General features: G+C 44.1%; 2 protein-coding genes across 3 annotated transcripts in view; one reads left to right on the top strand and one right to left on the bottom strand.

Moving 5' to 3' along the window:
* The window catches only part of MYOM1 (myomesin 1), a 104,931-nt gene that overhangs the window by 83,384 nt on the left and 8,267 nt on the right, over window positions 1-13,280 (bottom strand). The window lies entirely within an intron of this gene.
* Window positions 5,089-12,099, top strand: LOC129121802 (myosin regulatory light chain 2, smooth muscle minor isoform). Of its 2 annotated transcripts, XM_054635307.2 has the most exons (5): window positions 5,123-5,243; window positions 6,081-6,116; window positions 10,106-10,303; window positions 10,470-10,631; window positions 11,597-12,099. In XM_054635307.2, exons 3-5 carry the CDS (start codon window positions 10,120-10,122, stop codon window positions 11,767-11,769), a joined length of 519 nt encoding a protein of 172 aa, XP_054491282.1. In that variant the 5' UTR covers window positions 5,123-5,243; window positions 6,081-6,116; window positions 10,106-10,119; the 3' UTR covers window positions 11,770-12,099. The 2 variants fall into 2 exon arrangements, with proteins under 2 accessions (XP_054491291.2, XP_054491282.1); XM_054635316.2 differs by lacking the exon at window positions 6,081-6,116 and having other exon boundaries at window positions 5,089-5,243.

The following is a 13,280-nucleotide window of genomic DNA, read 5'->3' as shown; positions in this document are numbered from 1 at the left end:
TTGTAACTGTGATTGGAACAGAATGCTTTCCATCTTAGAAAAATATCTGAGTTTTCCATAAAATGGATGCTCTGCTTCACTGCTGTTAATTGCTTTTTCCCGGTCATTGGAAACTTCAGAGAAGTGTCCCCAAGCTCTGGATGCTTCAGAAGCTTTCCTGTGAGCTGGGTGTATCACAGCTGTTAAAACTTTATGAAACCTGACATTGCAGTTTTACATGTGATGAAACCCTGAGCAGTCTCTCTGGTTTTGGTACATGTAAAACTGCAATGTCAGGTTTCATAAAGTTTTAACAGCTATGATACACCCAGCTCACAGGAAAGCTTCTGAAGCAACCAGAGCTTGGGGACACTTCTCTGAAGTTTCCAATGACTGGGAAAAAGCAATTAACAGCAATGAAGCAGAGCAAAGAGGGGCAGCTATAACAAGGCAGGCCTTCACTTTGTAAAATACCAAGAAATTTCCCGTGGTAGAGGCAGGCAGATGCTTGCTACAGGCAATGCTCTATGGCCCTCAGCACAGGAAAGGCAAAGTGCAGATCCAGAGATCCCCAGAAAATGATCTGAGGACTGGGACACCTCTCCTTTGAAGACAGGCTGAGAGAGTTGGAACTGTTCAGCTTGGAGAAGGCTCTGGGGACAACTTATAGCAGCCTTCCAGCTCCTAGAGGGAGAAGAGAGAGCTGGAGAGGAACTTTTGGCATGGGCATGTGGTGATAGGACAAAGGGAGATGGCTTCAAACTGAGAGGGCAGATAATAAGAAGATATTAGATATTAGGATAAATTCTTTCCTGTGGGGGTGGTGAAGCACTGGAACAGGTTGCCCAGAGAATTTGTGGATGCCCCATCCCTGCCAGGGATCAAAGCCAGGCTGTACAGGGGTTTGAGCAACCTGATCTAGCAGGACGTGTCCCTGCCCATGGCAAGAGGGTTGGAACTAGATGATTAACTTTCAAGGTGCCTTCCGACCCAAATCATCCTACAATTCAGTAATTCTATTCTATGATTTGCGGAACTCAAAAGTGCCCCAAGCGTCACCGCAGAGCTCGCGGCACGGATCGGGTCTTTTCCCTTCCCTCCGCAGCCTACAGCAGCACTTATCCCCACACCGACTGATGGCACTTCACAACGTCCCCCCTCTCCTGTCCGTGGCGATAGCGGAGCCGGGCTGTCTCTCGGGTCTACCCAAATGCGGAGCTCCCCTTGCTGGTGGCAGCCGGAATGGGACCGGCTCCCCGCTCCCGGCTCCGAGCGCTGCGCAGCGACACAAGCGTGTGTCCAGGTCAAGGCGGGAATCCGAAATCGAGGTGAGTGAATCATCCTCAGTCTCCCCAGAACCTGTAAGCAGGAGGCTGCCGGGTTCCGGTGCGGGTGCAAGTAACAGCACCTCTTCTTTACAGACACACAGTCACGTTAGTGAAGCACAAGGACAAATTCCCACCCTAGGAATGCTTTATGAAGGGCACCACCAAGACCATGATGTGGTACCCACTTTCCGCATGCCGAAATAAGTTGGAATTGCACTGTTTAATCACTCTGGTAATCATTTCACTTCTTCAAAAAACAAATAATTTTTGATTATTTCAAAAGTATTAGACAAATTGCTAAATATTACTTATGGTTAGAGTAGGTAAAATATTTATTTGAGTATGGTGCTTTGCTTTTATTCTTTGAATACCCTGGGTCCCACTGAGTTGTCTGGGGATTTGTACGACACATGAACTTAATTGAAATATCCAGTTCACTAAAGGAGCCTTCTCCCAGTAAAATGCATCCTCACAGGAGACACACCTGAAGAGGTGTGACATCATGGCTCTTTATATCCCCATGGCCAGGATTTTGGTGGCTGCAGACTCTTCTTGGTAAATTGATCTAATTCATTTTAGGCTGCCCCTGCCAGCCTGAGTTACTTTATTATCATTTCCATGGAGAGAAATTGTATTCAATGTATGTGGGAAATAACAATCTACATGCACAGAGTAAAGTGCTGAGACTGAGAAGTTCCCAAGCAGTGCATAGAACACAGCAGTGGAGAGCATGACAGAGCATGAAAAGACACGGAAGATGCAAAATGCAGATGCCAGAGGCCAGGAGAGCCCAGGATGGCTGATCCTTCCTCAGACACGCCTTTTTCTGGAAACAGGACTGCTCTTCATGAGCCAGTATTACTGCAGTATTTCTTAAAGATTCCTGAAATCTACTGAGTCAGTTTCTCCCTACTTCTTAAAATAAAAGCTTGCTCATCTTTTCCCACTAAGAAATTATTCAGAAAAAAAAAATTGTAAAAGGTGAATCAACTATGGTGATTTAGAGTGTAGGCCAAAGTCCTCTGAGGTTAGTCAATATATTAAGTATTACTCATTATGTTAAATATTAAACCCAACAGCTGCTCATATCCAGGACTCTCCATACACAGATCTCAAGTATGAAGGATTATTCTGACAGGTCTTCCGACATATTCCTTACTGACATTTTAGGCTTTGCTTGTTATTTCTGTTTTTCCAATTTCACATAAGCTAAAATATTATTTTAGTATAGGTCAAAAAATGAACACTGAGTTAGCATTGTACCAATTTTTGAAGAAAAACATTAGAAAATCATTGTCATTGTATTATTTATTTAATTGTTGAATAAGAATACCTTTAAATAGACAAATATTCTGATTTCTGCTCATATCAAGGCTAACTTGGATAAATCACGCATCAATTTTGCCACTGACTCCAGCTGTGGAAGCCATGGACTCTAGAAACATCAGAAACAAAGATGTTCTTTGTACACAGCATGAGGAATGACCTGTTTCTGGATGAAGAGAGGAAATCCTGTCTCAGCTTCCATGCTGGAGCTACTCTACAGCAGGAACTCACATCTTCAGGATCAGGAGCTGCCTGCTATACACAACAGGCTCATCCCAAGTGGGCAGCCTGCAGCATCCTCCCAGTGCCCAGGGAAAGGTGGGACATGTGACAGCAACCACCACAATTCCCTGTAGGTAAAAAATACTGCCAGCAGTAGCAGGGACAGGGAAAACTGCAAGAGGCTTGTTTTGACTCTGCAGCTGCTGGGCACAGAACATGTTCCCCCAGAGTTGTGCTCTCTGCCAGGGGAGCCCATGGCCAGTTCAGGGGCCACACCTCCCAGATACTCAGTTAATTTCCCTCAAAAAAAAGTCAGAAATATGGGTAATCTCTTACTGCTGTCACAGACTATGTAACTTCATATACAGTTGCAAAATCTGTAAAAATTAAGTAGAACCGGATGCAAAATTATAAATCAGGCCACATAGGTAGTGGTTGTGATATCTATTTGTTATATGATGCTGTTTGTGTCTTTGACCTGTGGTCACCGTTTTTTTGGGTGATGTTTCTGTTCGTCCCATATTACTCTTCACCTTGGCTTAAAAACAGTATTATTTACTAGGAAAAGTTAAAAAAAAGTAAAAAAGTTCTTCTTCCAGAGGATGGTTGGGCACTGGAACAGTCTCCCTAGGGAAGTGGTCACAGCACCATGCCTGACAGAGCTCAAGGAGTGTTTGAAAAATGCTTCTAGGCACACGGTGTGATCCTTGGGGTGTCCTGTGCAGGGCCAGGAGCTGGACTTTTATGACCCCTGTAGGTCCCTTCCAAATCAGGATAATCTGTGATCTTTGGTGAATCTTCCAGACACAGCAGCAGCAGCAGTTGCTGAGCATGCAGGGCAGTGCCATACCATGTGTTGGGCTGTTTAGAGTGCAAACTTAATCAAGGGACTAGAGCACCTCTCCTAAGAGGAAAGGCTGAGGGAATTGGGCCTGTTCAGCCTCAAGATGACTGAGAGGGGACCTTTTAAATGTAAGTGTGAGAAATGAAACCCTGGAGATGAGAGCTCTTTTTCAGAGTGGCAAATTGCTAGTTGATGAAGTTGATAGGGTCTTAATTTGAAGTGTTGGTCTGTTGTTGAATATTGAATGTTAGAGTTCTGGGACTTGCCTTTAGTTGCAGCTGTTAAGTGTTACTATTTTACCCTGTATTTGTATCCCTTTCCATCGGGAACCACTTCCCCTGCTCCTAGAAGGACTTGCATCCGGACTGAATTGAGAGGCTGTTGTACCATATGAACCCTCTCAAAAACAACAAACCAGCACATAAACTATGATTTTAACCGAGCAGAACCAGACAAAATCACCCACCACTGACCAGAGCTGGATTCCTTCCTGCCACCATAACTTAAATAGTACTCAGCTTGGATGATACCTCTAAGCTACGAGGCAGCATCGTCTTCCTAAGGACTCTCGTGAGGACAGAAGCCCCAGCTCTGCCGAGAGCCAAACTTGCACCCCTTCTTCTCAGCGTCCTCCTGTGGGAGCAGCGCCGGCAGTGTGCGCGACCCCTCGGGTTCCCCACCCAGAGCTGTTTTTAATAAAGGCATTTTTAAAAGAGCAGGTCTCCTAGCTCTATTTATCTCATCAGAATTTGAAAGGGGGGTCAAAAGGATGGAGCCAGGCTCTTCTCGGTGGTGCCAAGGAGTCAGATGCCCAGGAAGTGCCACCTGAACATGAGGAGGAAGTGCTATACTGTGTGGGTGACCACACACTGAAACAGGCAGCCCAAACAGGGTGTGGCATCTCCCTCACTGGGGATGTTCAAGAACCGTCTGGATGCAATCCTGTGCCACATGCTTGAGCAGAGAGGCTGCACCAGATGGCGGTCCCTGCGTCCCTCCCGACCGGACCCACCCCGTGGCTCTGTGGCTCCGGGTTCCCGGCTCCCGCCCTCACACCCCACAGAACCCCCGGCTAGCCCCGAGCCGGAGCGGGGCGGGGCAGGGGCGGGGCGGGGCAGGGGCGGGGCGAGCGGGCAAGGCCCCGCCCGCCGGCGCGAGCAGGAAACTCCCGCCGTTGCCTTACAAGGGCAGGCGCGCGGCTCCCTCCGCCCCTCGCCCGTGGAATGTGGTGACCACACCGCGCTGCACCAACGCGTCGCCGGGGGAGGACACACGCACAGGGTGGAGGGGCTGAGCTCTTGGCTCTGGCTTTCTCCTTCAAGGAAAGCAGAGCATCCAGGATAAAACCACGAAACACGCGTGTCCTCTCCTCGACACGGCTCGCGGCGCCCGGCCGCCGAAGCGATGAGCCAAGCCGCCACCTCCCCCTCATGCGCGGATGGTCTCGCCCACAGCTTCCTTCCGGCCCGGCGGGGCGGTGGCCGCTCCGCTCTCCGGAAGTGTTGCTCCAGCTGCTCCCTGCCGGTGCCGTCTCCCGCCGCCAGGTGAGTCGGGGGGCTCCGCCCGCTGCCCGCGGGGTCTGGGCCGGCCACCGGTGAGGGATGGGCGGTGCCGGCTCGGGGGTCGCTTGCGGCGTCGCCCCCCCGCAGCTCCCCTTGGGCCTCGGCTCAGTGCTGCTGCTCTTGACGGGGATCCGCCCTGCGGGCTGGAGCTGGGAGAGACCCCGGCTCCGGGCCCCGCGACCCCGCCCTGTGAGCCCTACGGGGACGGTGCCCGCGGGGACTGTGCATCATTTCAGGGAACTGGTGTTAAAAGGTGTTTGTGTCCCTGTCGGAAGGGCTCGGCTGCCTCCCGGCCACATCGGGCCCTCTGAGGTGTTTCCTCGGCTTTGTCGGAGCATGGGAGGGGCAGGGCTGGGAGCTGCTGCGGTCGGGAGAGGGTGAGGTAGTGGGCCTGGGTCTGTTCCTTCCTGCTCACGTTCTGGAGTAACCAGAGCCGCACAGGGGACTGCGTGCGATGGTTCCCCGGCTCTCAGAATCAATTAGGTTAGAAAAGATCTCCGAAGTCATCGAGTCCAACTGTGACCGACCACCATGGAACTGGACCATGGCGCTGAGTTCCACGTCCGGTCTTCATTGAACACCTCCAGGGACGGTGATTCCACCACCTCCCTGGGCAGCCCGTTCCAATGTCTAATCACCCTGTCTGTGAGGGAGTTCTTCCTAATGACCAGCCTAAACCTGGGACACGTTCAGACTGTCCTCTCATCCTGTCGCTTACTGACTGGGAGAAGAGGCCGATCCCCATTTGGCTACACCCTACTTTCAGGTGGTTGTAGATAGTGATAAGGCCACCTCTGAGCTTTATTTTCCCTTTTGCAGACAGGCTGTGTTGACTCACTGGCGCTGGATTTTGAGGCAAGTGTAACTCCTGTACAAGGGTTTTGGGAAACTTATTAGTGAGAAGTGTGTTAAAGTGGCTTTTAAGACTGGGTGGGACAGTGTAGGGTTTGGGTTTTGCTAGTTTGCTTTCATAAAGTGTAATCTGCTCTTTATTGAGCCTTGACACAGATCTGCTGGAGAGCACCTTGCTCTTATCTCTTCCTGTTGCCGCCCAGATTGTGATGGATGTGTGACTGTATGTGATGCTGCAGTTGAGTATGTGGACGAAATTTGGAATTTAGCTTTGAGGCTGACTTTTGAGTTTGATGTTCTGTCTTAGTTCATGAAGAGACTTTCTTGGCTATGGGTTTGGGGATTTATTGTGTGGTAGTTTGGTTTTTTTCAGTAATAGATTTTGCAGCTATTACAATAGTCACAATTTTGAAACATGGGAGCGTTTTCTAAAGCATAATTTTTGGTCACTGCCTCTGAGCAGGTCCAGCTTGCACCACTGTTAGTGGCTGTAAATTTTCACAGCTTACTGAGTGGCTCAAAATTTTTAGTTGCTTGGGTTTTTTTTTTCCCTCAAGGGTTTGTCAGTTTCCCAGAGGAAGGGACCACAACATGATTCTCTGTGCTTCTGTGGTTTGATATCCACTGTGGCTGAACAAATGGCAATACAGGCAGCACAAAGGAGCACAGTGCTGCTACTACCTATTTATTGGGTTTTTTTTAAATATGTGATGTGGGAATTTATAAAATTAGACGATTTCTTAAAGTGCAACCTTAAGAAAGGTTGCACTTTAAGAAATACTTTATGATGTTTCTCATAGGTAATGTCTTACATTTGAAGTTTCTTGGACAGCTTCCAAAACAGGGCCCAGACCATTCAGTGCAGCATAGTATTAAACAACAGGGACTAAACCTGCATGTCATGACTTGCACTATCTAATGTGAAGTATTCCCAGTTTTTATCTACTGAAATTCTATTTCCAGCGTATACTAACCCTATTTCAGTTACAAAAGTGTTGGCATAAATGTGGATCTTTTTCTTGGGTAACACAAAGTACAAACACTTCTGGAACTTTTAAAACATAAATTGGTCTCTTTGGCTAACTGGGTTGATGCCTTTGGCTTTCTGAACGTGTTCCAAAAAGTACCACCCTCTTTTCTAACAGACATTCCTGGAGCTGAGTCCAGCATTTCAGGCATAGCTGCAGCAAACCTGCGCTGAAGGGCGCTGCAGTCCTGCGAGATCTGATGTTTCTCTGTAGCTAGGCTGACAGCTCTTTTGGACTGGAGGAGTTCCCAAGTCTGGTTCAGAGAAACTTAGACAATAGTAATACCAGCATTGGCACTTTTTTCGGTTTTTCTAGTAAAATATATGCTGACAGGTCAATCTTCTCAACAGAATTAAAAAGAATGTGCTGACAGCCTGCTTTTGTTACCTCCTCTTGCTTAGGATTGAATTGTAGGTGAGAGAATTGCATGTAGGGGCTTGCTGGGAGCACTGCCTTTGCAGCACTTATGCCTTTTTACTGATCCTAGAATTACAAGCCAGACACAATTAGGTGATAAAAAGGGATTACCATATAAGGATCCTTATGGTACACAACATGCAGGATGAAAAAGCACTGAAGATGCATACTGTAACAAGTGGATACAATTTTACAGGTTCAGCAAATTAGCATAACTCGCAGGAATCCCCAGTTAGAAATAATTCGCCCCTGGTTCTCCCCTTTTCTGAACACCCCCCCACCCCCTTAGATACAAACTAAACTTTATGAAATGTTAGGAAGCCATTTTGACCTGAGATCCCAAAGAATGTAACCTTGAGGCCTTAGAGCCGCTGGGGAATGTATTTTGTCTTTCTAATAGAGTAGGTAAAATGCTAGCTATGAATACAATAATAGGCTACAGAGCTGCAAATATACATGTAAAGAATATGGAGATATGTAAAAGTAAAAAAGCAAAAATTAATTTGGTCGGCATCAGCACATGCAGAGTAAACTTTTTTGTTTACTTTGAACAAGCCATATCCTGAAAGCTTCAGAGAAGAGTAATTAAAAGATACAGTTTGGCTCTATTTTGAGTAGTGAACTTCTCATCAATAACCCAGAGTTAAATGCCAGCTTGCCTGGGATTTTTTACAGTGGTAAGAAAACCACCAAAGTTATGCACAACCCTTGGCTGCAGCTTGAAAGCAAACTACCTTTGTTGTCAGCTGTCAGCATAAGTATCTGGAAGTCAAGAGTTCATGTTTATTTGTTGCAGTGTTGTGGAGGCCAGACATCTCGGGTAGCTGGTGGTTAGTGAGGGCAGTGGAGAGAGAGAACGTCTGCGTTGTTGAGCGATGCGCGGTTGCATTTCAGGGGCTATTTTTAGTTCGGGACATAATGGTTTGTTTTGTACGTCAGAAGAACGTTGTGGATGCACGTAGGATTTAAAAGTGTGGAATTAGCAGGGGACATCAGTAGCTGTCTGTGTGGACAGACTGAGAAGGACGTAACCATGGAATTTCCTTTTATGATCCAGATGCTTGGTACACCCTGTCAGGTATCTAATACAAAGCAAGGTAAAATATCTTTCCTTTTAGTTAGAAAAAACCCCAAAAATAACTGCTTTGTGTCTGCATATTGGTTTGATTGTATAAGGGAGTTACTTTGCTTAATTTTACTCCCTTTTTGTTTAAGGATGAATCCCAGTTAGTGACTTCAGTCTTGCTTTTCAGGACTCTAACAGAAAATATTCTGTCTTTGAGAAAACTGTTTGAGAAACAGTTAGAACTGTGCTATGTCTCCAATTAGCATTGCTGTTCTGACCAGATGGTTTTTTTCTAAGTTACAAAATTAATACTTAGTGTAGATTTCAGAATATTGATATTCTTGCAATTACAAGCGAAGCTTAAATTTTCTTCTTTCAGGAGACACTTGCTACAGGTGCTTTCTGTAAAATTCAGAGTCAAGGATGGAAGGAATTTGGTTTGCATAACACTTTGAGCATTATGAAGGATTTTAGCAGTACAGATTACACTTTAGTTTCAGCTAATGGAAGCAGAGGTTATGAGACTTTTGGAAACAACATTAAAAAGGGTCTAACTTCTGATCCAAAAGCAGTGTTGAGGACTTTGCCTTTCGGTGAATGACTCAGCTTTTCTAGTTTGTGCTGTCATACATTTAGTTGGAACACTACGTGTATCTTTCCAGATAAAGAGATGCAGTTAATTTAAAAGCCTCACTTGTAGCCTGAATGTACTAGTGTTATAATATATAATAAAATCTACCATGTTTATTTCTTCATATGACAGCTTCAAGGGAAACAATAACATTAGTATACCTGTGATATGTGAAAATTTATAAAAACATATAAATGTTTCTAAGGGTTGGTAGCTTAAAAGTAACAGTCTTCACATTTTTGTAGCTATCATACCTTTTAATTAATTCTAAAAAGAGTGTGTTGGCGTTTGCATGTGTTGTGTAGTACTTCCACTGTGTAAGGGAATAGCACTGTAGAACTTTTGAACTAAGTCGGTGCTCTCTCTCTCTCTCAACGGTAGCTAGTCTAACAAAATGCTATTTAGAGCCTAAAATACATTTTTTTTCCTCCAAAATGTTAGTTTAGTATACTGTCTCATCTATTTAACCACTGTGCTAGTTTAGCAGCACATATCCTTCTATGTCAACAGGGCCTCCCAAATTCCTGCATATGTAGTTGTATTAATTTGTGGAAGATGCAGGTGGAGTATTGAATCAGCAACACAAGCATTGTGTGAGTTTCAAGAGCTATGATTTGATTTGGCCTTTTGATATAGCCTCCTATTGGCCTACTGTGCTGGTCCCTCAATCCTCAAAGGCTTTATGCTTTCACAGCAAGTGAAGTATGAAGGAAAATGGAGCAGGAGATACTGAAATAAATGTGTACTTCAGGGTATATGCCCATAACATGAAGCCTGATGTTCCTCTACCCCAGGGACTTGCAATGTGATTTAATAAGGCTAAATCTTGGATATATTTCTGTCTCCTTAGAACCAACAGCCACCATGTCTAGCAAAAGAGCAAAGACGAAGACCACCAAGAAGCGCCCTCAGCGTGCCACTTCCAATGTGTTTGCGATGTTCGATCAGTCGCAGATCCAGGAATTCAAGGAGGCCTTCAACATGATCGACCAGAACAGGGATGGCTTCATTGACAAAGAGGACCTGCACGACATGCTCGCCTCCCTTGGTAATATCCCTTTCCTCTGTTCATGCTTGCCAGGCAAATTTGTGCTGCAAAAATCAAAATAATGAGTTTGGGATATGAGAGGTGTCTCAGTTTGTGTTAACACTACTGACATTACTTGTTCACTTTGAAAGCTTAACAGAGTATAAATCCCTTTATTTATTTGCAGGAAAGAATCCAACGGATGAATACCTAGATGCCATGATGAATGAGGCTCCGGGCCCCATCAACTTCACCATGTTCCTCACCATGTTTGGTGAGAAGTTAAATGGCACCGACCCGGAGGATGTAATCAGGAATGCTTTTGCTTGCTTTGATGAAGAAGCAACAGGTATGTGGGTGAAACAACAGTGTACATGTATTCTGCTTACTTCTGTAACAACAAATGCTTGTGTTCATAGAAGTGGTGATCAGTTTTTTTAACTCTGAAAATTTTAATTTCTGCAAACTGAAAATCATGACTGTATCCTCATGTGCTAAATTTGCCTTTTCAGTCTCTGTAGAAATTTCAAATTTCTGGCAGTTCATTCTGTTCAAGACAAAAGAAAGTATAAAAGATGTTGATCGGGAACCAGGGTCTTAATTTATTCCTAACTTAAAATTCACCTTTGGGGCTGCTTTTATGAGGGGAATCACTGTTTTCAAAGCTGTTGTGCTTTTATGAAGAACTTTTCTGTCAGCAACATATATCCACCATCCCTCTGTTAAGGTGCACTAAAAGGAGAAGAAAATGAATGCAAGAAAATTCTTGTGTGACTCACAGGAGTGATGATAAAAGCAATCACAAGTTAGACAAGCCAGTGATTTAAGATCAATTTGAAATGTTGTAAACTTTTCCATGTTTCGTGCACTTGTTGAGTGTTAATAGTCAAGTTCCATGACTTTTTTTTGGTGTTTTTTTAATAGGAATGCTCAAGGTAAACTGATCCCCTTTGTGATTTTTAAAATACTGAGTTAGAAGGTTCTTGGTATTATTGGGAGTAGCCCTGCTGTTGGGAAGAAGGTCCAATATGAATGCTAATAAATTTTTATATTCTTTGGCACACCACAGGCAAAGCATATAATGGTCTTTATTTGAAGTAGTGGGATCTTTCAAACTAAGATGCGTGATTTGACTGAATCCTTGTAATTATTTGGCATTTTTAATGATAAGGTTTAATGGCATTGTTTTCATTTGGCAGACAAAGACTGTAGGTATCTTTAATTGAGGGAAAGAACTCCAAGAAAGAAATTATCACCCATGTATTTGCAGATAAATTAAAAACTCCTCTTCTGTCCTCCTACACTGTGCTCCAGGGTTCATCCAAGAAGACTACCTGCGGGAGCTGCTGACCACCATGGGAGACAGGTTCACGGATGAAGAGGTGGATGAGCTGTACAGAGAGGCCCCCATTGACAAAAAGGGCAACTTCAACTACATCGAGTTCACACGCATCCTCAAACATGGAGCGAAGGACAAGGACGACTGAGCCAATCCCTGGATACCTGCACATTATCTCTACATTTATGTTTATTTTTAATGGTTTCTTCCTGATAGAACTTGTTGCATGCATTTAGCTCCAAAGCTTTTGTCTTTTTCAATATATTTATCTACTCCAGGCCATTTAGGCACATTTGCACCTGTAATCAGACTGGAAGCAGGGAAAATATTTAGAGGGAAAGGCTACAGGAAAAACATTCCCTAGAGGTGATAGTCCAGGAAAATAATCTCAATGTTTCTGGTTTTGCTGGATTTTTACATTTTTGTAATAAATGCCATTTTGAAATAAAGATTGCTATATAGATAAAATACCTCAAAATCTTTTGTGAAGAATGACATTTCTACTACACATTTACAAATGCAGGTGTGTTCATTGTATTTTTCTTGCAGTTGCAAGTCAAGCTGGAAAACTCATTTTCATGGTGCTTTGTTCAATGTCACAGAGTTCTGAAATGCTCCTAGCAGCATCTGCTGGCATCTTTAAAAATGCAACTGCAGAAGTCTTTCATCTCAGGTTTTTGAAGTGGGATCTGACTACTGTGTAAGTAGTTAACCAAATAAATGGTTGGGGAAGACTGTTAAAATTGCCTCATGGCCAGCAGAGAACATCTGATTCTTGAGCAGACACCATGCCCAGCTTTTGCTTCCTTTTAATATTGATGGGTTTTCTAGCAGTACTTTCATGTCAAAGTGTGCATTCTTCTTTGCTAAGTAAGGGGGAATTAGGCATATTTTTCTGCTGAAGGAAGCTTGTGCAAAGGAGTCTGTGCTGGCACTAATTAACAGCAATACATGGCCAGAAAACTTACACAAAGCTTTATTTTTCTACAGCTAATTCATTCACATGTGAGAATGTGAGCCAAGTCATTCTGAGAATTACCTTGGTAAAACTTATAGGTGCTGAAATTGCTCTCTTTTTAAAATACCATACACATTCCTCAGTAATATTGGTAAGATGGCTTTTAACCAAGCACAGTCAGTCATTCAGAACTGGCTGTGCTGATGCTGTCTCAAACACAAAGAAAAGAGGAGGATTGTTCTGTTAGTTCTTAGTATGACCATGCTTTTCTGTCTGCCTCATTCTCTTGGCTACTGCAAGTTATAAAGCAGGAGGAGAATTTATTTTGCCTATGTATTTATCAATTAAAACAATGACCTGTTACCCAGAAAGCTTGCCCTTAGCTATATCACACAACTTAAGACCCCAAGGAGGAGGAATTCAGCACAAGGGATTGTAAAGGCTCTGACAGCTTATCCTGTAAGGTGGGTTTGTCTCATTTTGTGTGTGATAGCATGAAGGCTTGGTTACTTAATCTTGCTTGTGTTCCCATGTGGCAACTCTGGAAGATATTCTGACTTCAGGTTTGTAAATAACTTGACAAAGTATACTCAGTTGGCATACATGGACTATTTTTTTATTCCAGGGTCACTTTTTCCACTTATGGGCTTAATTAAAATTGAGTTTTCAACCATTCTTTTCCCAGTTTTGTGTTTTATCTG

This window comes from Agelaius phoeniceus, chromosome 1, assembly GCF_051311805.1.
Source record: "Agelaius phoeniceus isolate bAgePho1 chromosome 1, bAgePho1.hap1, whole genome shotgun sequence".
Lineage (NCBI taxonomy): Eukaryota > Metazoa > Chordata > Aves > Passeriformes > Icteridae > Agelaius > Agelaius phoeniceus.
Note: the sequence above shows the minus strand (reverse complement) of the source record. Positions and strands in the feature narration are given on the sequence as shown.

Excerpts from the sequence above, each read along its gene's own strand:
- LOC129121802 (XM_054635316.2), top strand. The coding sequence starts at position 5,138 with ATGGTCTCGCCCACAGCTTCCTTCCGGCCCGGCGGGGCGGTGGCCGCT. Across the intron at positions 5,244-10,105 it reads GTGCCGTCTCCCGCCGCCAG|AACCAACAGCCACCATGTCT; the intron begins GTGAGTCGGGGG and ends CTGTCTCCTTAG. Across the intron at positions 10,632-11,596 it reads CTTTGATGAAGAAGCAACAG|GGTTCATCCAAGAAGACTAC; the intron begins GTATGTGGGTGA and ends ACTGTGCTCCAG.